The sequence below is a fragment of the Pteropus vampyrus genome, unplaced genomic scaffold, assembly GCF_000151845.1.
Source record: "Pteropus vampyrus isolate Shadow unplaced genomic scaffold, Pvam_2.0 Scaffold24, whole genome shotgun sequence".
Classification (NCBI taxonomy): Eukaryota; Metazoa; Chordata; class Mammalia; order Chiroptera; family Pteropodidae; genus Pteropus; species Pteropus vampyrus.
Genome location: NW_011888805.1, coordinates 2,012,423 through 2,036,976, shown reverse-complemented (window position 1 = coordinate 2,036,976; position 24,554 = coordinate 2,012,423). Strand labels below are relative to the sequence as shown.

The following is a 24,554-nucleotide window of genomic DNA, read 5'->3' as shown; positions in this document are numbered from 1 at the left end:
AGATCTCTATTAAGTTACTATGTCCTATTTAACCATCTGAAAACTTACTTTGAACTCTACAATTTATAAATTTATAAGAATTTAATATTTTCAAAATGAATTACTAGTTTTCTATATTACAGTAACACATATCAAGAATCATTATTTTTGTTGATAATAAGTTGAGAAATATTTCTTTTTCTGTAGCACTTTCTATGCAACTAGGAAAGCAGAGTGAATATATTCACATGTTCCTTTTGCTTCACATCCAGCTGAAAAACAGCTCCCTGATATCCCAGAATAGGGACAAATGACATTTCAATAAAGATAAAAATTAGGTTTCTTGTAATAAATATAAAGTAAAGCATAGTTTCTTTTTAAACTCATTTTTTTTAATTTCAGAAATTTTTATTGCTTTTAATTAAATAAGAAGTATAACTGTTTAAGGATGATTTCACCCATCTTTGTCCTAGAAATAACTAGATTTTCTCTCTTGCATTTACTTACCTACCTCATCTTCTCACTATTCTCTAGATACTTTGACTATCTTTTTATGCATAATACAAACTTAAGTATTGGTCAATTTCACCATACTGATTTTAGCCATTTCATATCATAGTCTTATATCAGTTATACTGATAGAAAGCATGTGATTCTGAATGAGTAGGCATATCATCTGCTGTCATCAGTAAAAAGTTCCATTCCTAAACATAGGGAAAAGAATTTAGTAGAAACTTGTAGTGTCACTAGTGTTAAAGGAACTAAAGTTAATTCTAGAATGTAGGATAACCTACATTTTGAGAAGGGCATAGTTCCTTTTACTATAAAAATGAAAGACAGAATTTGAACTCAAATGTATCTGAGGGCTTACATTAATCATTTTTTTTTCCAACCAGAGGATCCAGAGTTTTCATTAGATTCCCAAAGAAGCCCATGATTTCAATAACATTAAATACTACTAGTTAAAATCATTTTATGTCTTTCAGTATCTTAAAAATCTGAGAAAACACATATAGAAGCACTTTTAAAATTAGTAAAAAATAATTATTTTTAGAAGAATACTGTTATAAATGATGTAGTAATTTAATCAAAGTGTGTACTCCGTGCTTTTATGGATTATCTTTATGTTTTAACTTGTGTGCCCATGTATTTCAGTACCCTAAGCCAGTTTTAACTTTGATATGTGCCTTGAAATAGTCTCTGTGTTGCCCAATTTCCCATTAAATCATTGTGCTGCTGAACTATTTTTTGATAAAAATTCTTAGCTGGCAATTGTTTACACTGGCTGAGGGCGCAATGGGGAAAATCAGCTATGTTGATAGGTTCAAATTGCCAGATGTTGCTGGAGCAGCTGAGGCTGTTGGGGTTGTCCTGTAGCTCTGGAAGCTTCTGTGAGAATTCACTTTTGCTTGTGGGGAAATCATGTAATACTACACTTTTACATCCCAGATTCCATGGCCCACAACTCAGAAACCCTGAATATTAGACTTCTGGTGTCACTTTTCAAGTGTCAGCTACAGGAGGCAACACATCAAACTGTTATATACCTTGATGTAAATCATTTTTTTGTCCTAATTTTTTCCCTGACCAAATTCACCTCTTAACATTGTTATAATTGAGGAATATAGAATTTTTGTGCATTAGACTCTGTGGGAAGGAGATGATGCTAAGTACAAATACAATGTTCTAGGCATCTAGAGAGAGTCACATGAGAGCAATGATTTTATGACTTGATCGTATCAGCTAAAGCTGGTGGAGGTGTTAACGACAAGTTTTGTCTGAATTTAGATCTGCCAGAAAGACCCCATGTTTAAGGCACGCGTGCGCGCGCGTGTGTGTGTGTGTCTGTCTAAAAACTGAACTTCAATACTCAACAATCAAAACCCTCCACTTGTATAATATTGGTGTTATGACTAACCCCATGACTACCTGGAGTTGTCTAGCAGAAAGTTTTGGACTTGGACATGAGCACAAAATTCTAACTTTTCTATTAACTGTCTTTGTCATCCTGGGCAAGTCATTTAACCTGAGCCTCTATTTTATTACTTGTTAAATTGCGATAATACTTTTCAAGGTTTTATGTTTTCAATAAAATGATAAATGGAAGGTGTTATGATAGTGTGTAACATGTAGTAGGTTTTGCTTAAGTGGTAGCTATTTTCATTTCTGCTCTCGTACTAGAATTAAAATTAAAATTTGGATTCCATGTATTTAGCTTGCCTGGTTTCTAAAATTTAAGCCACAAAGACTCACCGCATCTAACTTAATAGCAGTCAGTGAAAGTTGTAATTCATGAACTGCTAGAAATTCTAACTTGTTTTCAAATAGTTCTCAGCAGATAAAATAAGTAGTCTAACTCTGTAAGTTCAAAGTTGATTCTGATTCACTTCATTTTCCCATATTGATTAGCCTTAGGCCTTTCTTTGGTAATCTGATTTTTATAGAGAAGTCACATAATAAAAATGCAGTTGTAGTTTATGAATTTTGTATAGTTAAATTAGTTCATTAAATTAAAACACTGTTTATTGGGCCTGCAAATTAACATTTGCAGTATAGATTGTTGTGAATCACCTAATGTAATTTTAATAGATATCAGTGAGAGTTTTTACACAGGTTATTTTACATGGAAATTTGTTATCAAATTAATTACAGGAAGCTTTTGAGGGCATATAAGTAGGATCCAATTATACCTTTTTTACTTAATAAACTACAACTTAGAAAACTTTAACTTTTTTTTTTTAACATTATGAAGGCATTTCTTTCACAATAGCATTGTAAGAAAGCATGTAATGTGAGCAGTAGTTTATTAGATGTGAACAATAGAAGCTACTAGAAATTTTATTATACCCTAGTGGTACAGCATAAACCCATTGGTTTAGATACTTTCAACTGTAGATCGGTCTTCAACACGTATTTATTGAATACTTTTATATGCAAGGCACCATGCTCAATTCAGTGGGCATCAGAATATCACAGGCTTTGTGCTCAAGAAACTTACAGTCACTTTAGAGCGAGGACTAAGACACGTCAGAAATAACTACAGAACAAATGTATTATTCGTGCCACAGGAGAGATAAAAAGGTATCAAGATTTAAAAGAGAGAAAAACTATATATGGTTTTAGGAATTGGAATAAATTTCATGAGGATGATAGTACCTAAGATGGAGGATAAGCACAATCTTGACAGGTAAAGGGAGAGGCAAGAGCACCCACCAGAAGAAAAAAAAGTCTAAAAGTAGGTAAGTGCAGGGTATGTTTGGAGAACACCAAATGCAATGCTTAGTTTGTTTCCCACAGTGAAACAAACTAAGCAGGTTTGGAAGATTGGACAAAAAGAACAGATCAGAGATATTTTGTGGAGCGTCTTAAAAACTTGAATAAGGTTATAGGCATGATCAAATGAAGAGAAACTACTGAGGATTTTTAAAATAGAAATAATAGAATTATAACTGTACCTTATATTATGTGAGTTGTGTTAGAACAGTGACAGAGTGAAGCTGGAGAGATCACTTGGGAATTGTGCAGTAATCTAGGGAAATGGTAATGAAGGCCTGAACTGAAGCAACTGGGAGTTAACTGTTAATGGGAAAAAAACAGGACATTGGAATAAAATAACACAGGACTTGGCATCCCATCAGATGTATAGGTAAAGTGGAAGGGAAGAACCAAAACTGCTACTCCTTTAGGAGACTGTCATTAAATAGTACCATTAGAAGAATTTAGAGCTTTGGGAAAATATGCATCTTGATTTTGCATTGTGAGATATTACAGGAAAAATTCCCATAAGCATTTGGAAATGCAGTTCCAGGAGATAAGAGGCCACCCGGGGCTTGAGACAGACTTGAAAGTGGCCACAAAGAAGGGGGTAGCTAAAGACAAGAGAGGGTTTCTTAGTATAATTTATAAGTATTTCTGTCATTATAGGCAGAGCTGGGTAAAGGGAATACACACAAGTTAAGTGTGAGCCAGATACCGGTTATATATTGTGATGGAAAATGCCTTAGATGAATGTGAATTATAGTTAAAATGGCATTTAAGAAAAATGAAAGCTAAGTTTTTATGGATTAAAGGCTTTCATGTGGACAGATTTGGGAGGAAAAAAGTCCATCATACAATAAATTTGAAGGTAGAATCAGAGTACTTCTAAACAAATTTTTTAAATGTGGAAAATTACAAATACCTGTACTTTTCTAGTTCTACCTAATCATGAAATTGTATTACCAAAGAGAGAAACAGCGCCAGGAGAAAAGAAGGTGGCGTAAGGGCTGAGATTAGACAAGGAGCCAGGATACCAACAGAGACCACACTAAAAACCGTAAAGATCACACATTTGGAAATGTACTGGGGTGCACCCAGCTCACTTCTGAGAAGTATGGATTTGTCTATTTGCATTTTATATTTAGCAAAGGAAAAATCATTAGCATAAAAGTAAATACTTTTTCTTTTCAATTAAAAGATTAAATATGCTATAAGTTTTGTCTTTTTGCAGATTAACTATTTGGCCAAATTTATACCAAACAAAAGAAGTGATATTGTATAACTTGAGCAGTCTCATATTTTAAATCATTTCAGATGTAAAAGATAATTCCTTCAGCCGATCCCGGAGTTCAAGCGTAACCAGCATTGATAAAGAATCGCGAGAAGCCATCTCTGCTCTTCATTTCTGTGAAACTTTTACTCGAAAGGCAGATTCAGCTCCCTCCCCATGTTTGTGGGTTGGTACTACGTTGGGAACAGTGCTTGTCATTGCACTGAACCTTCCTCCAGGAGGAGAGCAAAGACTTCTTCAGCCAGTAATTGTGTCTCCAAGTGGTATGTACACTCTGGGGTCGTGCTTATATTGAAGGTTTACCAAAATTTAATAGAAGCCTTTGCTTTTCATTTCTGCATCAAGCTAAGAATTCTAAAATGTAAACTAAATGGGGATAGTTACAGTCTTATGTTTTTAATAAAGGAATAGATGGAGTATGATTCCAAAATATCATTTATTAATACAGCCATTTAGGTTTTACATTTCTTTAAACTAGAATCATGTCTAAAATGATTACTATGTAAGAATATGGGGGGAAAAATCCTAATGCATTCCAATATATCTCAAAATATTATGTTCTATAAGCAAAAGGATGGTACATATTTAGGAGAAAAACAAAAGTATATCTTTAAACAGTATACATTTGGCTGTTTTTAAATTTCTAGGTGTAAAGTCTTAAAATAGATTATTTTTTTCTTTGAAGTATTAGAGAAAGATGACTTAATAGCAAATTTAAGAAGAAAAAATTTACACTCCGTATATTAAAAATGAGATTGAATTTTATCAAATGTATGTGGCATCTGATAGGTCTAGAAATAACTGAGAATTCTGGTTTTCATTACTAGTTTATGGTGATCTAGATAGAAAAAAATGTGATTTTTGCTCATTAGCGTATTTCCTGTTTGTATAATAGACTTTAACAATACTTGAAATTTAGGATTAAAGTGTAATTATGTATTAATGTTCATTTCTGAACTCTCTTTACATTAAAGGAAGTTTGATTTATTCATTCAGCTCAATAAATATTTGAGTATATACTACATGCTAGTTAGAAAAGGCTACATGATGATATTAACTCATTTCTTATTAGTAAGCAACAAATATGCATATAGGAAAAAAACTAGAAAGAGGAAATTAAAATTGTTACTAGTAATTATCACTGACTAGTGGGATTGTAATTTTTATTTACTTCTTTTTACTGATATGTAGTTTCTAAATTTTCTACAACAAACATATATCAGTTTGTAATAAGAAAATGTTTCCAATAAATAAAAATGATAGATTGAATATAGATAATTTATTATTAACTGCATAAAAATATTTAAGGTATTTTCCAACTTGCAATAAAATCACATAAGCTGTAAACTTACTTTGATATAAAAATAATTTTATATCAAAGTAAGGAATTTTTGAGTTCCTTCACAATGGTGGAATCTTTGAGATTTATTTTTAATAAGGTATCTGTTTTAAAATATAACAGTGATATTCATATTATGTTATTTGTATTACAACTGTGAGGAAAGAGAAGTGTTTTTCAAGCAGATGGGTTTCTGTGCTTAAGAACCTGAAATGGTCTACTTTGTCCCTAATTTTTTTGTTTTTTCCTTCAAAAGGAGAACCCAACAGTTACACTGCTGTGCTGGAAAATATACAAAATCCTGCTAACTATAAAACAGGCATATATTTAAATATCTTGGTACATTTTTAGAAAATCTATATACTGTGTCATAAATGTTCACATGTGCTATAAACAATTCCCAAATTAGCAAACCATTTAAAATAGTTAAAAGACCAGATTTAGCAAGTAAAATGCAGGATGCCCAGTTAAATTTGAATTTCAGATAACAAATGTTTTTTAATAAAAGTTTGTTTTTGCCCCATGCAGTATATGGAAAGAGAATGCAGTATTTGGGACATACTTATACTAAAAAAGTATTCATTATATATCTGAAATTCACATTTAACTGAGTATCCGTTATTTTATCTGGCAATCCTGCCATAAACAAAATATATAAATGCCAAGAAGAAAGGAAACTTTATTTTGTTTTCTAAGAAGAATTTTGAGAGAACATTGGGAACTCGCCCTCTGAGAAATAAAAGGAAATAATATATGGAAAAATTTTTGAAAACTATAAAATATTATATAAGTATAAAGTAATTAAATATAGCAAGTCTTTTAAAATAAGAACTGGAAAGCTAAATCAGTTCTATACCCTCCTTCCATAGGTCTCTGATTCCTTCATATTAGTACTGTCATTTCGCTTACTTAGAAAAGAGCGTAAAGCATAGTTACATTTTCAGCAGTGTGGGGAAAACGGAGTCCCATTAACTAAAGCAAGTCAAGAAATAGCAAGTCTAAATTAAGACTATAAGTTGATAAAAATAATACCCTGAATGTATTTGACATTTATTGGTAAACACTTTAAAAGGAAATCATGATTTTTTGATGTTCAGAAATTTGTAGAAAATTCTTTTCTCATTGGCCCTGTAGATCACTACTGTCCCATTCAAAATGCAATGTGGGCCACATATAGAATTTTCAGTTCTAGCAGGCATATTAAAAGAGTAAAAAACAGATAAAATTAATTTTAATAACATTTTATGTAGCCTGATATATCCAAAATACTTTTATTTCAGGATGTAATCAGTATTTTTAAATTATTGAGATATTTAATTTTTTTTTTTTTTTGCTAAGTCTTTAAATCGGCACATATCCTCTCGTAGCATGCCACCGTTTGGACAAGCCACATTTCAACTGCTCTATAGCCACAACTGCTCTACTGCCATTTCGGACAGTGCAGCTCTAGATGCTATCTACTTGCTCTCATACTCATTGGTAGTACACTTGCCAGGTGTGAGAGAAGACATAGTTCTTGAAATTCTAGGATTTATCTATTTGGTGGCATTTATATATTTGGGGCATGTAATATTGATATGTTTTTCCAAATTCAAATATTATCTGAAATTTGAATCCTGTCAGTAAGCCAGTGTGCAATTTCAGATGGTATACATTTTACACATTTTTGAGTGTCTATCATGTGTCAGAGTTGGAATAAACATATTTACTGTGTGGATTAAAATATCTGTTATCTACTAAACTTACATATTTTAGGTACCATATTGAGGTTAAAAGGGGCGATCTTGAGAATGGCATTCCTGGACACCACAGGCTGCCTTTTGCCACCTGCATACGAAGCCTGGAGAGAACACAATGTTCCTGAAGAAAAAGATGAAAAGGAGAAATTGAAAAAAAGACGGCCGGTCTCCGTGTCCCCTTCGTCTTCTCAGGAAATTAGTGAAAACCAGTATGCAGTGATATGTTCTGAAAAACAAGCAAAAGTAATCTCACTGCCAACTCAGAACTGTGCTTATAAGCAGAACATTACAGAGACCTCATTTGTGCTTCGTGGAGATATTGTAACCTTAAGTAACAGTATCTGCCTTGCCTGTTTCTGTGCCAACGGACATATTATGACTTTTAGGTAAGTGTTAGATATTTTTTTTAAAGCACAGATATAGCATTTCCGCCTTCAAAACATAATATTACAGAATTATATTCAGTTTGAAAGAAAGGCTTCTATTTGTTTACAGCCTTATAAACTGAGAATTTGATTTCATTCAGTTAACGGTGAACAAGTGTATGAGGAATACCAATCAGTTTTATCTCCCGCTCAGGTGCACTAAATCATAAGGTTTATAAGATCCCTGTCATTTTACCTTCTATAATAGATTGTTCAAGACTAAAACTTACTTTTATTAACAAGTTTTAATTTTTTTTCCTCAAGTTTGCCGAGTTTAAGGCCTCTATTGGATGTGTATTATTTGCCCCTTACCAATATGCGGATAGCCAGAACGTTCTGCTTCACCAACAATGGACAAGCACTGTATCTTGTTTCACCTACAGAAATCCAGAGACTCACTTACAGTCAAGAGACCTGTGAAAATCTGCAGGTAAATAACAAAAATATTTCTATAGTTTCTTCAGAGGTGAAATATTCCCTAAGGTCCTATATAATGTCCGTCCCTTATACTCACAGTAGTTTACAGATGAGCCTGCGTGGCCTGCCCCTGCTTAGCTTCCAAGATCAGACTGAGATCGGGCTTGTTCAGGGTGGCATGGCCATAGACAATATTGACAATTTTTTTTTACCTCTGTATTTTCAGTGCCTAAAAATAATGCCTTGGTAAAAATATGTTGAATACCAGAATACGGCAGAACTAGTACCAGGAACCAATAGTGTTTGGGGGTTTTTTTGTTTTTTGTTTTGTTTTGTTTTTGTATAATAGCTACTTCTCTTCATTGGGCAGAAATGCAATCCTAAAACTTCACTATACTTTATTTCGCTTCCAAAACTTCCTAAAGCTAGCTGCCTTGTAAATAATGTTGATATTATCCTTCTCTTGTAAAAACTCTTCTTCCTTTTTTATGTTGTCTACAAAGTAACGTCAGTAATCTTTCTTGTTTCCTAACTTAACTTTTACCTTTTCCATGCTCCAAGGAATATGGACAGTAATTCAGAAATTGCTAACAATATAGAAAGCCTTCCCCATCTCCCTGCCAGATTTCTTAAATTCCAGGTGCATGTTGGCATAATTCTCTTCCTAGCATACATTTATGAAAAAATAAGTTGGTATGTCTTTCTGAATTGCTAATTTTTTTGACTCAATTGAAGGTGGGAATATCTAATTTTTAATCCACTTTCCAATTCATGATAATAAGAGTTATGTGAAATTTTTATCAAAGCTCAGAATCTCCTCTCAGTTTAAGCAGGAATATTATCTTTGCCTGAGATGTAAGAAAAATAATCTAGCCAAAGTAGCAAGCAACAGGTTAGTCTTAGTCGATTTAGTTTTAATAACCTACTGTTTAACTAAGTCAGTATGTACTGGATCTGATCGTTTGAAAATGTGCTCTTAATTGTTTGCGAATCTCAACAGGTAATATTATAAGCTTAAGTTAAAGAGTTTACAGCGATGGTTGTGTGAATTATAGTTTAGTTTCCCTGAAACTGTAACAATTACGATTTGTTTTGATTTTAAAGGAAATGTTGGGCGAACTCTTCACTCCTGTAGAAACACCAGAAGCACCAAACAGGGGATTCTTCAAAGGCTTATTTGGAGGAGGTGCACAATCTCTTGATAGAGAAGAACTGTGTAAGTTGATATATTTAATTTGGATAACATACCTGTAAAACAAACATTCAAGCCATATAAGTTTTTCTTACATGTATATATTATGTTCACGTTTTTCTCCTTTGTCACAGTTTTTCATATACCTACCCATGTTTTAGAAAAATGCACAAAGTTATTTTTTGTAACTCTTACACAAATCAGGGGAATATTTTACTCAGGGAACAAAACGCAGAATAGCTTCAGGTCACTAAAACGGAGTATTCACAACTTGAAATGAATAATTTAGAAAGTATTTTTATTAAATGTGATCTTCATTATTTTTTAAATTTCTTTTTTATTAAATTTATTGAGGTGACAGTGGTTAATGAAACTGTATAGGTTTCAAGTGTACAGTTCAGTAACATGTCATATGTATATTACATGATGTGTTCACCAACCAAAGTCAAATCTCCCGTCACCATGTATTTGATCTCCTTTGCTCTTATCTTTAATTCTATAATTGACTTTAATTGTTGCCCTTAAATTTGTTTTGATTTTCTACATAACATTCAGTTTTGTGTTGTGTTAACTCTAACTACATTTTTTTTGTTAGTTTCAGGCATACAGCACAATGGCTAGGCGTTCACACAATCCATGAAATACCATAAGCCACAGTATTCAGTGGCCGTGTGTGGCGCCAGGTAGGGCTGGAGTAGTCAAGGGGGATCAGTTCTTGGATTGTGTGGACGCCCTTAAGTTTTGAAAAGTTTTTACTTAAACATTTGCTCTGTCTTACAAAAATCTGCAGAACTATTCTCATTGCACTAGATTATTTAAAATGCAAATCCGGTCCATTTACTACCTTCCCCATAATGGCAAGAAATCAGAAATTGGTCCTTAAAGTAACTGATGGACAAATGAATGTTTGACCTGTCTTTCAAGTGGGAGCTACTATCTACCCTTGATTTTTTTCTTTCATTCTTCTTTTTTCTCTAAAATATTTTAGAAATTTCATTTTGTGTTTGAGTAATTAGAAAAATATAAGATTAAACACCAGTAACTAGGAATGCAGTGCAATTTCATTTTAAAACTTATCCAGATAGTCTGGGTAATGAGAATTGGTGAATTTTAATTTATTTTAAGAAACGAAGACTGTTCTTCAAGTCATGGAGAACTGGTCTTTTGAAATAGTATTCTCACCAAGAATAATTATACAAAATCAAAAAAAAAATTTATTTCTTAGAAACATCAAAGAGCTGATAATACATTAAGGGCAATATATCCATGGGGAAAAAAGGAAACTCAGAGTGGTGAGCCTAGCAACCTGAGGCCACTTTTACCCTGAAGTACTTTGATAATCTGAAGCAAGAGACTGAGATACTAACTAACCTGTGTTAGGACTAGCAAGATGGGATCACAGAGCTGACCCTGATAAACAAATCCTTCTCTTTCCGAGAATGCCAAAGGCTGCAGCTGAAAAGTAAAGGTGAACTGGAAGTAAATCATCTCACACGCACACACAAACTTTCAGCTCAGCTTCAAATTACCTGAGTGGCCAAAAAACTGTCAACCTTAATTAAGATTTTTGCAGACTGCTAAAGTTCCCAGCATCTAACAAAAGCAAATGAAAATGTTCTCCAAAGGAAGGTGACATATTTCAAGTTTTCGAATTATTTCTAGAAATACTTTTTCAACTATGTAGTCATAGATAACCAGGAACCCTAGGAATCAACACCATGATCAGTAAAACAAACAAACAAACAAACAAAGCAAAATCATGTGTATTTCAAGTATTGAAAACTATAAAATAATAATGCATATTATGTTCAAGAGGATAAGCACCATGCCTAAACGTTCTGTCAGGTAACTGCAAACTATACAAATCAATACAGCAAGTGTGTAAAAACTACATGAAATTGGAGAACCAAAAGATTCAAAAACCAAACTTAAAAACTTAGTGGATGAATTTAAATACAAATTAGATAAAACTAAAGAGAGAATTACATAAATTAAAAATCAATCAAACCATCCAGAATGTAGCACAGGGAAACAAAAAGATGGAAAAAATAGAGAAGATAAAGTAAATAGAAGTTGCAGTGAGAGAATCTAACACATGTTTAGTCCTTCTCAAGAAGGAAATAGGAAAGAATGTGAAGAAGAATTATATGTAAAGAGAGATGGCTGGAAATTTTTCAGAATTGATAGAAGATACCAATTCACACATTCAGGAACCCTAATGAGTTCCAAGAAGGATATATTTTTTTAAAAGTTCATAGCTAGATATAGCATATGAAAATATATTAGAGACAAAGAAAACATCTTTAAGATGGCTAGGGAAAAATAATAGATACCTTTTAACAAGCTAGAGACTGACTTCTCAGCAGCCAAAGATAATAGCGTGATCTTCTATTCATTGACAGAAGATAGTACTTAATCTGGAATTCTGTACTCAAAATATCTTTTAAGAATAAGACATTTTTAGACAAGTGAACAGATTAATAAGCCTTGTTGCCACCATACTCAGGGGAACTCTAAAGGGTGTACTTCAGATAGAGGAAAAATAATCCTTGATGGAATGTCAGAGATACAGGAAACAATGCTTTGGAAAGAAAGTAATAAATATATACATAAATGTAATTAACATAATCTTTTTAAACTGTAAAGCAAAGTCTTGTGGTTCGTGTACACACACATATACAAATAAACAATACAACCCCCAAAATTGCATGAAATCAAGGGAGTTGGAAAGAGTAAGTGGATTTAAGATAATCTGAGCCCTGCATTTTTTTTTGAGACATGTAAAAGTATCCATTGGCATTGATAAGGATGCATGTTATAATTTCTAGGGTGACCTCTATAACCTAAAGAAGATGTATGTAACTTCAACATGAAGAGCAACTTAATCTCAGTCCTTCCAAAAGCAGGGAAGAAAGAACACAAAATAGGTGGGATAAAATAGAAAACACATAAATGATGGTAGATTTAACTTAAATATAAATAACAATAGTAAATGTAGGAAGAATGAATGTTCCAATTAAAAGACAAAGGTTATTGAATTTAAAAAGAAAAAAATGTAAGAAGGGACACATTTAAAACATAAAGGCACAGAAAGATTGAAATTTTAAAAGATAGAAAAGCATGAGCATAAATGAAGTATCAAGTGCTATAACTATATTAATATCAGAAAGAGTAAACATTTAAGGCATTATCGAATGCACTTAATATTTTGACTTCAAAATATATAAAAAACAAATATTGACATAACTACTAAAAGAGACAATTTCCCAATCATAGTGGTTATATATAGTGATTGAAATATAACAGCAGACAAAAAATAACTAAGGATATAGAAAACATGAACAACACAATTAATGAACTTAAACCTACTGAACAAATATAAAATGTTGCAGAATATACATTCCTTCTTTTCAAACACAGAATGTTCCTATAAAATGTATTCTATTAAATATGGGTGTATGCATATTTATTATACAGTTCTTTTTACTTTCCTATATATTTAAAACTTACATTTTAAAAATAAAACTTACATTTGGGGCTTTTTATAAGCTGACCATATGTTAGATGATTTTTGAAAATCAACAAATTTCAAAGGATTAAAATCAGTTTGTGATCTATCGACAATGCAGTTAAAAAGCTAATTTTAAATCCCCATGTTTGAAAATTAAGAAATATATTTTCTGAATAACCTGTATCAAAGAATTCATAACCATAGGTAAACATCTAAAGTTATACATGGAGTGATATTCATAGCCTTAATATATATTTATTATTAGAAAAAGAAAACATGAAATGAGTGAACTGAGCATTCATCTCAAAAAGGTAGAAAAATGGCTAAATAAACCAAAGAAAATAGATAATGAGATAGTAATGAAATGGTAAATAAATATACTATAGAAGAAAATTAACAAAGGCAAAAGTTGATTCTCTAAAAGTCTAATAAAATTGATAAATTTTTGTGAACTGAGCAAAATAAAAAGAAAGCCCAAGTAAACACTGTCAAGAATGAAAAAAAGTCACTAAAGATACTGCTGCCATTTAAAAAAGCAATAAGAGAATATAATTTATAACTTCATGATAAATTTTGAAACTTTCAGTGAAAGAAATTCTAGAAAAATATAACATCAAAATGGAAAGAGGAGAAATACAAATCTCAATGTCATATAACAATTAGATATTGAAGCCATCATTTCAGACTTTTTCACAGGTAAACTCTTGGCTCAAATTTGCCCTCACTATTAAGTTCAACTAAATATTTAAGGTAAAAGAATAATTTCACTCTTAGACAAACTCTGTCAGAAAATACAAAAAAAGGTACACTCATCAATTTATTTTGATACCAAAAATGAACATAGTATGAGAAAGGAAAACTAAAGCAAATATCATTCATTAACATAGACAAAATCTGAAATTAAATATTAATATAGCATATTCAGCAGTACATAATAGAGATGATACACCATGACCAAGTTTGGGTTGTTCCAGGAATTCAAAGCTGGTTTGTTGTTTAAAAAAATATTAATGCGTGGTTCACCACATTAACAGATTAAGGACAAATATCATATGACCACCCAACAAATGCAAAAAGGATATGTTAAATTCAATATTCTTTTCTGATAGAGATTTTTAGAAGGTAAGTTGATAAATTATAGCTACAAAATCTTATGTAACATTTAACTATCAAAATTCTAGAGCAAATATCACAATGCAGAAACATTAAAAGTTTTTAAAAACTTTTTTTTTGAGATAAGAAATGAGACAGTGTTTTCTGCTTCTACGTACATTTAACATTGTATTGAAGTCCCTAGAGAGTATGGAAAGAGAAGAAAAAATAAAAGGTACAATAATAAGAAAAGGAGAACAAAATCATTTCTAATGATTGATACACTTGACACATTTAGAAAACCTAAAAGAATCTTTAGCTGAACTGTTAGAAATAACAGAGTTTAGCACACTTACTGAATATAAAATTAATTTTATTTATATCATATTAACAACAATAAAAAAATGAAAATTTTAAAATTACTGTTTGAATTAGTTTACTGTTGCTGCTATAACAAATTACCAAAAACATAGTGACTTGAAACAACACAAATCTATTATCTTACAGTTCAGTAGCTTAAACATGAACACGAGTCTCACTGGCATTGCCAGGGGTGTATGTTCCTCTTAGAGGATTTAAGGGAGAATTGTTTCCTTGCCTTTTTTCTGCTTCTGGACGCCATCCACATTCCTTGGTTGGTGATCTCTTCCTTAGTTTTCAAAAGCCAGCAACTTTTCGCATCTCTCTAACTATTCTGTTTTTCTGAGGCTGTATCTCTCTCTGCTCACAGCTGAGAAAAGCTCTTCACTTTTAAGGACTCATATAATTACATTGGGTTTACCTTGATAATCTCACTATTTCTAGGTCCTTAACTTAATCACATCTGCAAGTCCCTTTTGCTATGTTAGGTATCCTGTTTACAGGTTCAAAGAATTAGAGTATAGTCACCTGTACGGGGGGCGGGGAGAGGGGCATTATTCTGCCTACCACAATGGTGTTTAAGAAAATATCTAGAAATAAATCTTAACAGAAGATATTCAAGATCTCCATGGGGAAAATTAAAAGACTGTTGAGAAGTGAAAGACCAAAATAAATGGAGAGATTTATCATGTTCATGCAGAAGATTCAATAGAAGACATCAAAACTGATATATGCATATATACACATATATGCACACTCCCCCCCAAAAAATTGTAAATGATACTAAATTTTATATGGAAATTCAAAGGATCTCATCTCTATTTAACATAGAGGCTTTAACCAGGGTGCTTAAGCAAGAAAAGGAAATAAAAGTCATGCAGATTAGAATGCAAGAAGTAAAACTCTCTCTACTTGCAAATGACATATTCTTGCATATAGAATATCTTAAGGAGAACATACATGCACTAAAAAATAGCTAATAAGTTCAGCAAGACCACAGGATACAGATCATTATAATTAATAAATTGTATTTGTATACACTAGAAATGAACAAACCAAAAATTAAATTAAAACAATTCCATTTTTAATAGCATCAAGTGATAAAATACTTAGGAATAATTTAACAAAAGAAGTGTAAAACATACACTCAAAACTTCAAAATATTTGGAGAAATTAAGACAAATAAATGGATTGACATCTGATATTTATGGATTGGAAGATTTAATATTGCTAAAATGGCAGTATTCCCCAAGTTAATCTGTACCTTTGACCCAATCCCTGTCAAAATCTCAGCTGATTTTTTGAAGAAAAAAACAAGCTCTTCCTAAGATTCATATGGAAATATAAAGGATCCAAAATAGACCGCCCACCACCACCACACACACACATATACACATCTTGAAAAAGAAAAAAAAGATGGAGGACTCACATTTGATTTCCAAAGTTAGTACAAATTTGTAATCAAGATACTGTGCTACCAGCATAATGGTAGATACATGGACCAATGGAACAGAATTGAGTGTCCAGAAATAAGCTCTTTCATGTATGGTCGATTGATTTTCTACAAGGATGCCAAGAAAAATCAGTGGTGAAAGGAATGGTCTTTTCAACAGATGGTGTTGGGGCAAATGCATACCCACATGCAAAAGAATGAAGTTGGACGCCCACCTCATACCATATACAAAAATTAAAATGGATCAAAGACCTCAGTGTAAAGAGATAAAACTGAAAACTAGTAGAAGAAAACATAAGTATAAATCCTTGTGATCTTAGATTAGGCGATAGTTTCTCAGATACGACACCTAAATGGATAAATTGAATTTCATCAAAATTAAAAGTCTAAGAGCACTATTAAAGTGAAAAGATAACCTACAGAATGTGATAAAATATTTGCAAATCATGTATCTGATGAGTCTAATATCTAGAATATATAAAGAACTGTTATAATTCAATAATAAAAAGACAGCCCCATTTTTAAATGGGCAAAGGATTTGAATAGATATTTCTCTAAAGAAAGTATACCAATGGCCAATAAACACATGAAAAGATTCCGAACATCATTTATCATTAGGGAAATGCAAATCAAAACAGCACCACTTACTCGGATGTCTGTAATCAAACAGACTACAACAACAAATGTTCTCCTGAACATGAAAAAAAATTGAAACCCTCATGTATTGCCAGTAGAAATGTAAAATGCTCTAAAGTCTTTGGAAAATTTTGGCAGTTCCTCAAAAAGTTAAACATAAAGTTATCATGTGACCCAGCAATTACACTCTTAGGTAAATACCCAAGAGAATTGAAAAACAGGTTCACACAAAAACTTGAAGAAATGTTCATCATCGTTATTTATAATAGCAAAAAAGTGGAACCAACCCAAAATGTCCATCAACTGATGAGTGGATAAACAAAATGTCATCTCTTCATACAATACAATATTATTCAGTCATTAAAAAGAATGAAGTACAGATACATGCTATAACATGATTGAACTCTGACAACACGATATTAAATGAAAGAAGCCACACACAAAAGGGCACATATTGTATGAATCCATTTATATGAAATATTCAGAATAGGAAAATTTATAGAGACAGTAGATTATTGATAGCCACGGGCTGAGAAGACTGAGAAATGGAAAGCGACTGCTAATGATGTTATGTTGTGCATGTGGGTTTTTTTTTTTTTTTTGTAGTGATGAAAATGCTCAAGAATAAACTAAAAATTACTAAATTGTTGAGAGGCAAATCTTATGGTTATGTGAATTATATTTCTAAAGAAAGGAACGTGTGCTGAGGGAAAAGGGAATTTGACAGCAGCTTTAACAGAATTTAAGGCTTTGAGTAATCTAGTTGTTAGGCGATCAGGATCTGATTAGGAAGGGAAAGGAAGCAATGAATTCCTGAGATCTTGTCAAGGAAAAAGTTTGATCTTTTTGGTAAGTGGCAACATAAATGGAGAGAAAAAAGGGATGCAGCATAGCTAAACTGTTGGAGCCTGAAACAGAATACCGAACAAATTAATTTTTCTTTACTTTGAAGCCTACGTATAATATCTTGAGTAAGACAAAGTGTAGAGTAAATAAACTAAGTTAAATCTGTATATTTAGATTTAAGTTTTTAAATTTAATTATCTTAATTTATCTGCAATATTTTGCACACTTAAGAACAATTTTTACTGTTATCTAAACTGGTATCAGTATACACGTTATTTATTTCAATAAATAATTACCAGTTCCTTTCTTGCACATGTCCTGTTACGTGAACTGGTATAGTGTAAAATATTAATTAATGTACACTGTGTTTTGCATGTTTGAAAAAGTATCTAAAAATCATTAAAACCATCGTAATAAAAGAAAAGCATGTATTACAAGGTGAAGTATATAAACAAAACATGTCGGAGTCAAGCTTTCATTTGTCGCCTTCGTCCAGTCGGGGAGTCGTCGTCGGGAAAAGCTTCAAGGAGTCTCGCACAGCACATCCCCGGCCCTGGTGGCATTGAAGGCGTGAAAGGAGCAGCATCTGGGGTCGTCGGTGAGTTGGCCCGAGCCAGGCTGGCACTAGATGAAAGAGGGCAGAAACTCGGTGACCTGGAAGAGAGAACTGCGGCCATGTTATCCAGCGCAGATTCGTTTTCTAAACATGCTCATGAGGTATGTCTGTCAAACAAATATTTTATCAAAGAATAAAAACAACTTAGTATAGCAAGTATAAAAATTACTGTACTTTATAACTGTCCATTGTACATGTCAAATTCCTAATTTTTGCCACCAGAGGGTGCTATTACAAGACTATGTCTCAGGAGTTTTTGGTCTTCAACTGAAGTGTATAAATCTGAGGGAAACTGCTCAACTTGAGGTTTTTTGTAAACAAAGCCAGTGGCTTTGCATCTATTTCTTAGGGAATGCAATAGCAAAGCTAACTTTCCTAAATGCCTCAGATTCTACTATCAGTTTCTCCTAGAGAAAGAAATGATTTCTTCCTCTTGATTCTTTAGGCAGATCTAAATAATTAAAGTTGGCAAACACTTTTATTCAAATAACATCAAATCTGTCTGTAGACCAATTCATACAGAGGAGTAGTGAGATGCATTCTTGCAAGGAATTCATCTTGATGAACTAAGAAGTCATGGTGGAGCTCAGAAACATTCTATAAAGTGGAATTCCTAACTGGCCCTCTTAAAATTATGCTTTCTTGGCCAGCATAGTACACTTAAAAAAAAAAAAAATGAATTTAGAGGCCTTGAGATAGAATACACAGTCTTCATTTTGACAACACAGGTGTGCCATTCCTCGATGCTTTATGCTGGGCTATTTAACTGTTAGTTCCTAGCCTGGCCCATGAGGACATTTCAAATTTGCTATCTAAAAATACCATATTAAGGTTATTTTTATGTTTGAGTACCCAATCTATCAGCAAAAGATCTTCTCTAAATTTTTCAATCAAAAGTCATCTCTTCCATGCTCTGGAATGCTGACACCTAGAATGTAAAAGAAGTAACTTGACCTGGAAGTGATTTGTCCAGGGCCTAAAAGAGATTCAAAGATCATTTGTTGGTTCTTGTACTCGGCCAACACACACTTCAGATATAGGCCAGCAGCCTTCAATTAGGTGAAGAATTTTGTCGACTTAGCCAGCACCTGACCATGATCTCTAAGGCATATAAACACTTCAGTCAATTTCAGAATATATCCACGCTCTATAAATATTTAGCAAAGAGGTCAATCTCGAACTGGTAGCTTTTCCCTTCAACGAATATTCTTGAGCCATATTTTTGAGTCTGAGGAAGGCAGTACGTCGAGGTGGTTAAGATCATGTTCTCGAATCAGACTAGATGGGCTCAAATCCCAGTTTCACCACCATGTCACCTTGAGGAACCCCTGTAAGCTTCAGTTTCTTCATTTATAAAATCAGGAAAATAACAATGCCTAACTCAGAGTTGCTTTGAAGACCAAATGAAATCATATAAGGAAAAAGTTATACAGCATTGACTCAGAGTAAGTGCTCAGTAAATTTTAGGTGGCAGTAGTAGGAGTATTTTTAACCTTTAATTCCCCAGATTCTTTAAGCATTATTTTTCAGTTCAAATTTAGAGGTTATTAGCCTAGGTCACCAAAGAATGCACTGACCCAAATTTCATTATGTTACATGTGTAAGAAATGTGAGGTGCTTCTAGGCTGATTCCTAATCGTTATAGTCTTTTTTTCCTCCAAATGAAACAATTCTTACTACTTTCAATATAAACTGATTTGAAGTAAGCAATTTAGTAACACTATAGAATACTTCAAATGATACAATGTTTTGGAAAAATATAGAAATTAGTTGTAACATATTGTTCTACCATTTTTAAAACATATTTTTTGTTTTTTTTCTCCCTTTATTTAGATGATGTTGAAATACAAAGATAAGAAGTGGTACCAGTTCTGACAACCGTAAATCCAACTAAGTCCAAGTTCAGCCAAAAGGAAAAAGAATTTTCCTTTTTCATTTTGCTGATTTTACTATAGGAAAGCGAACGTTAAGGGACGTTCATCACTGGGCACTGTTCTTTCCTAGCACAATCATGCACTGTTTTACCTCAGTCGTGTGGCTTTCACTGAGGAGTGTGCACACACTCAAAGCGGACTACGTGGTGTGTGCCAGCTGTGAGTTGACACTTTGGGAACTAACCAGGTCACATGTCACAGATGAAGAAACAAAGGGGGACGTTGAGACATGGCAGGGACTATTCCCAGATCATTCCCGTATTACAGTTTCACATGCCAAAATATTCATGCTGTTGTATCTGCCATCAGTGTTTGACCTCTGAGGGAGAGGCCATACGTTAGAAGTTCCGAAGCTGAAACAGTTGTGTTTGTCTTATTGACTGACTTATAAACAGCTGTCTTGGACTTCCCCTCCCTTAAACTGACTGGTCATCAGTTTCATTAGTGAAAAAGAAACAAACTGTTTGTTACCCTATCTTTAGACAGATAAGCTGAATGGTGGGCTTTAAATAATAAAAACATACACATAGTTGACTTGTGTATGGGCTACTCTTGGATTCTTGTTATTGTATACTTGTGTTTAGTCCATATTTTGTCAAAAGCAAAACAAGGTGATACATCACTTTTCATTGAAAAGAAAAGTGTAGAGCATGACTGAACTGCTCATCATTCTGGAAGTTTCCATGTAGTGACTATGCAGTGTGGAAAGTGAGAAAAACCTCCATTGTGGTGAGGAGAATACTTCAATGTCCCTTGTCCTTGTTCTCATTAATTCAGCTAAAGGTGGATTTGACCAAAATAATTACTGGTTAAATTTGTAGAAATGTTGAAATTGGCTAAGTTTTTAATTTTGCTTGAATTTTTTTATAAAATGTTTAACCAAATGTACCCTTTGCATTATTTAATTAAAATTGCTAAAAAAAAAAGATGTTTCATTATTTCAGTAAAGTGCTCAGCTCCCTTTTTAAAATGCCCTTGATTTGCTAACAGTTCCAGTACACTCAGGTGATGAGCCAATTAAATCTTAGCGCACATGCTCTCGCATGGAAAATTATAAGCATCTGTTGTCAATACCTATCTCTATAAGTCTAGTCTGATGACCTACAAAATCTTCTGTAGGAATATACTATAAATCTGTACATGTCCTTTCAAGGTTTTAAAAAGCCAAGAGGAAAGGAGAATATGTGCATTTTGGTAACTAAATTATTTCTGTATCGGAGTATGATGCAAATGAGACCATCAGTGGACAATAAATGATTGGTTCCTAAAATAGTATTGCAGACAGCAAAGAGATGACTTGGTAGACGTTGAGAATAAGTAATCTTGTAATGCGGGCTCATCCGAGATTATTATTGATTGTCACTACAGCAACAAAAGGAGCAAAATAGAAGCATTACACTTAATGAAATTTAAATATTTTCTCCTATAAAAAATTGTTTAAAACCATTTTCTTTCTGCATTGAGATAATCAGAGCACAAATTGATAGCAAACATGATGGTTGTTTTTATATTCCATGTGATCATTAAAGGTATATGTAGAACACCTTAATTTCATGCAATCTGTTATGCATCTCTTCCTCTTTTCATTAATAAAGGCTTTTTGTTTACAATTTATAACGTGCACTATAGGCTACAAAGGTTTACATTAAAATTTACTTTAAATATCATAAGAGAGGGACTAAATATATGTGATAGAGATAATTGATCAAGTGAAAAGAAATATTTTAAAAATACAGTACTTTTCAAAAGTTTTTGAATTTGTAGAAAGTATCTATTAATGACGTTTCTGTTTAATGTCAGCTGTATGACGAACATTTAGCAGTTTACAAATTGCTTAATTTGTATATTATTGTTCCGTGATACGTCACAGAAAGTATTAGGTCTTTTCTAAAGGTAAAGTTTTGTGAATGTCATCTATAAAATCAGCAGTTACGGATTTGAAGTTGAGAAGCACTAAATATAGTAATATACTGGTTGATTACCCATTCATGTGGAAGGGTATATTAGCTCCAGTTATTTAATTTTTTGTGTTATTTTGTGTTAACTGTATATCAACTTAAATTTACTGTCATTTTCCTGTTGTATATACAATGAACGAATCTTGTAATTATTTTCAAATAGAGAAGTTTACCTGAGATGGATTTTATAAGAAAATCTTAAATCAATATTTTGGGTTATTTTATTTCATTTTTAAATTAATCTACAAATTATGCACAGCACACTAGAAACTTAGGATTAGAAAGCTTGAAGTATTTTTGAAAATAGGAAATAAGCTTCTCAAAGTTATACTTGATTCAGTCTGTAGATAAGACAGTCTGCAGTAATAACTAACCCAGGGAATTTATTGTCATTTGAGAGATAATATCTCTATTTTTTTTTCTTTTGAAATGCAGAAATAGTCACCAGCAAGCTAAGATTTCAGGAAAACAAACCAAAAAAAAAAAAAAGTCAATATAGGAAATATTAGAAAAATGAAAGATTTTGTGTGCTTCTTCCATATCCTCAAACATTATTCTTTGTTGCATTTGTCCTTGGCTCTAAAATCATTGAAGTATTCATTGATTAGCAGTTTGTCAATAGTAAGTGGTTTCCCTATATGTACCACATATCCAGTTCATTTTGTTCTTCAGACTAAAATCCGTACGTATTTGCTTAGAAAGTTATTTGAAAAATTACAATCTGACAGATTCTGTGTATTATATCCATTTGAAGTTTTGCATCATCTCTATCCCCTTGGTTTGCATTTCAGTTGTACAAAGTGTCTCCAAAAATGGTTATAGATATAACTGAGCTATTACTTAATTTGATTTTTTATGGATGTGAAAAAATGCTGCTACTTGTCTATATTATGTGTGATATATTACAGTTTAATTAAAGAAAGAAGCATTTCTTTTGCATAGAACTTCTTAATTGTAGGTACCTCTGAAGTTATTTCATGTAGATATGTGAGTGTTTTAAACAAGTCTGAAAGTGTTACATACTTTTAGGTTTCAGGGGGTGGTAGGGAGACGGCTGAGTAAAGGGAAAAAATGTGGAAGACACCACGGAGTTCAAAGTTTTACCCTGAGTTCTATATTCCATATACATTTTGCTTAAGGCATTTTCTCATGTGACATTAGAAAAGCTATATCCAAAGGTAAATTTTTTTGTGGCAAAGATTTATTTTACATTTTAACTTTTGGGATTTTGTTTATTTGTTTTTCAAAATAAAGAGCACTGAACTTTAAACTTGAATTTTTTCTGCACTTTTTTAGGTAATGAAAACTTTTTATTATCATTTAATCCACATTTCTCAGTTCAGATCAAGTGATACATATGTATAAAACATACCAAAATCATGAATATGCTGCTAGCTAGCTGCACCTTAAATAATTAAACTGATCATAGTTTTAAAACCTTTACTAGGGTTTTATATAGTTTTCAAGGATAAAATATAGTAAAATCATTTGCCGTGTGCTTCAGTGTTCTAGGTCTTAAATTATTGCAACACTTTCAGATTTGTTTTACAGTCATACACTAACATGTTATATTTATACATACTGCTAGAGAATATACTTTTAGTTTTAAAATGGAATTTTTATAAATGTACTCTTTAATTTCAAAAGTGGTGAACTTGTTAAGTTTAAGTCAAAGTACTTAAAAAGTATGTATATTATCCATACAAAAATTATGTTTTACGCTTATAATAAGAAATACTGGTATCTCATATCGAGATACAATTAATCTCGAAGAATCATACATCATTCAAAAGCCTTCACACATGACAAGCAAGATATCATTACTATGGTTTTAAAAACCCTCTATTGAGCATTTTCAAATATTAATTTTATTTTGGGGAAAATGCCCACAATGATAATTGCAAGATCTTTCTCAATAGCTGCAGCTTGCTGTTGGATGCCTACCTTAACTATTGTTTTAAAATATATATATATATTTAAAATAGTTTCCGAGGTATTTTCTTCTAACTTTTTTAAAAATAAATTTCCAGAAATGAAATACAGAGTTTATGTATTTTTGTCAATGCAGGTTTTTATTTTATAGTTTATAGAATTTGTTCCTTATCAGTTTGATACTTGATCAATATTCTTAGACTTTTTAATCTGTATTTAGTTTGAAAAGACCACTCCTCTCTCTTGTGTCTTTTTTTTCTTTTCCCTTGGATATTTGTTCTCTTGGATTGAAATTTATGCCCATAAATTTTTTTTTAATTTGAAAGTGAATGTGAAGATACTGTTTACAGCTTTTGTTAATTATACTTTTCATCACTCTGATCAATTTCTTGTAAAGTGCTATGGGGATTATTTTTCCTGTGAGTATTAATGATCTTTCTACTGCCACCGAAGTTTTAAAGATTCTGGGGACAGGAAATAGTCGTAACAGCGAAAATTAAAGGGAAAACTTTAGCTTACTTTTCTCAGCTGAATTAAATGGTTTTAATAACTTCCCAATTATCAGGGTTATAACAT

General features: G+C 32.3%; 1 protein-coding gene across 1 annotated transcript in view; it reads left to right on the top strand.

Annotated features, from left to right (window-relative positions):
- STXBP5 (syntaxin binding protein 5) overlaps nt 1-22,990 on the top strand; it is a 156,354-nt gene extending 133,364 nt beyond the window's left edge. The window contains exons 24-29 of the mRNA XM_023528328.1: nt 4,545-4,791; nt 7,623-7,992; nt 8,296-8,461; nt 9,553-9,664; nt 18,035-18,255; nt 19,988-22,990. Of these exons, the coding sequence (XP_023384096.1) occupies nt 4,545-4,791; nt 7,623-7,992; nt 8,296-8,461; nt 9,553-9,664; nt 18,035-18,255; nt 19,988-20,029 (1,158 nt within the window). The 3' untranslated portion in view covers nt 20,030-22,990. The remainder of the gene's footprint in view (nt 1-4,544; nt 4,792-7,622; nt 7,993-8,295; nt 8,462-9,552; nt 9,665-18,034; nt 18,256-19,987) is intronic.
- The last annotated feature ends 1,564 nt before the right edge of the window (nt 22,991-24,554 follow it).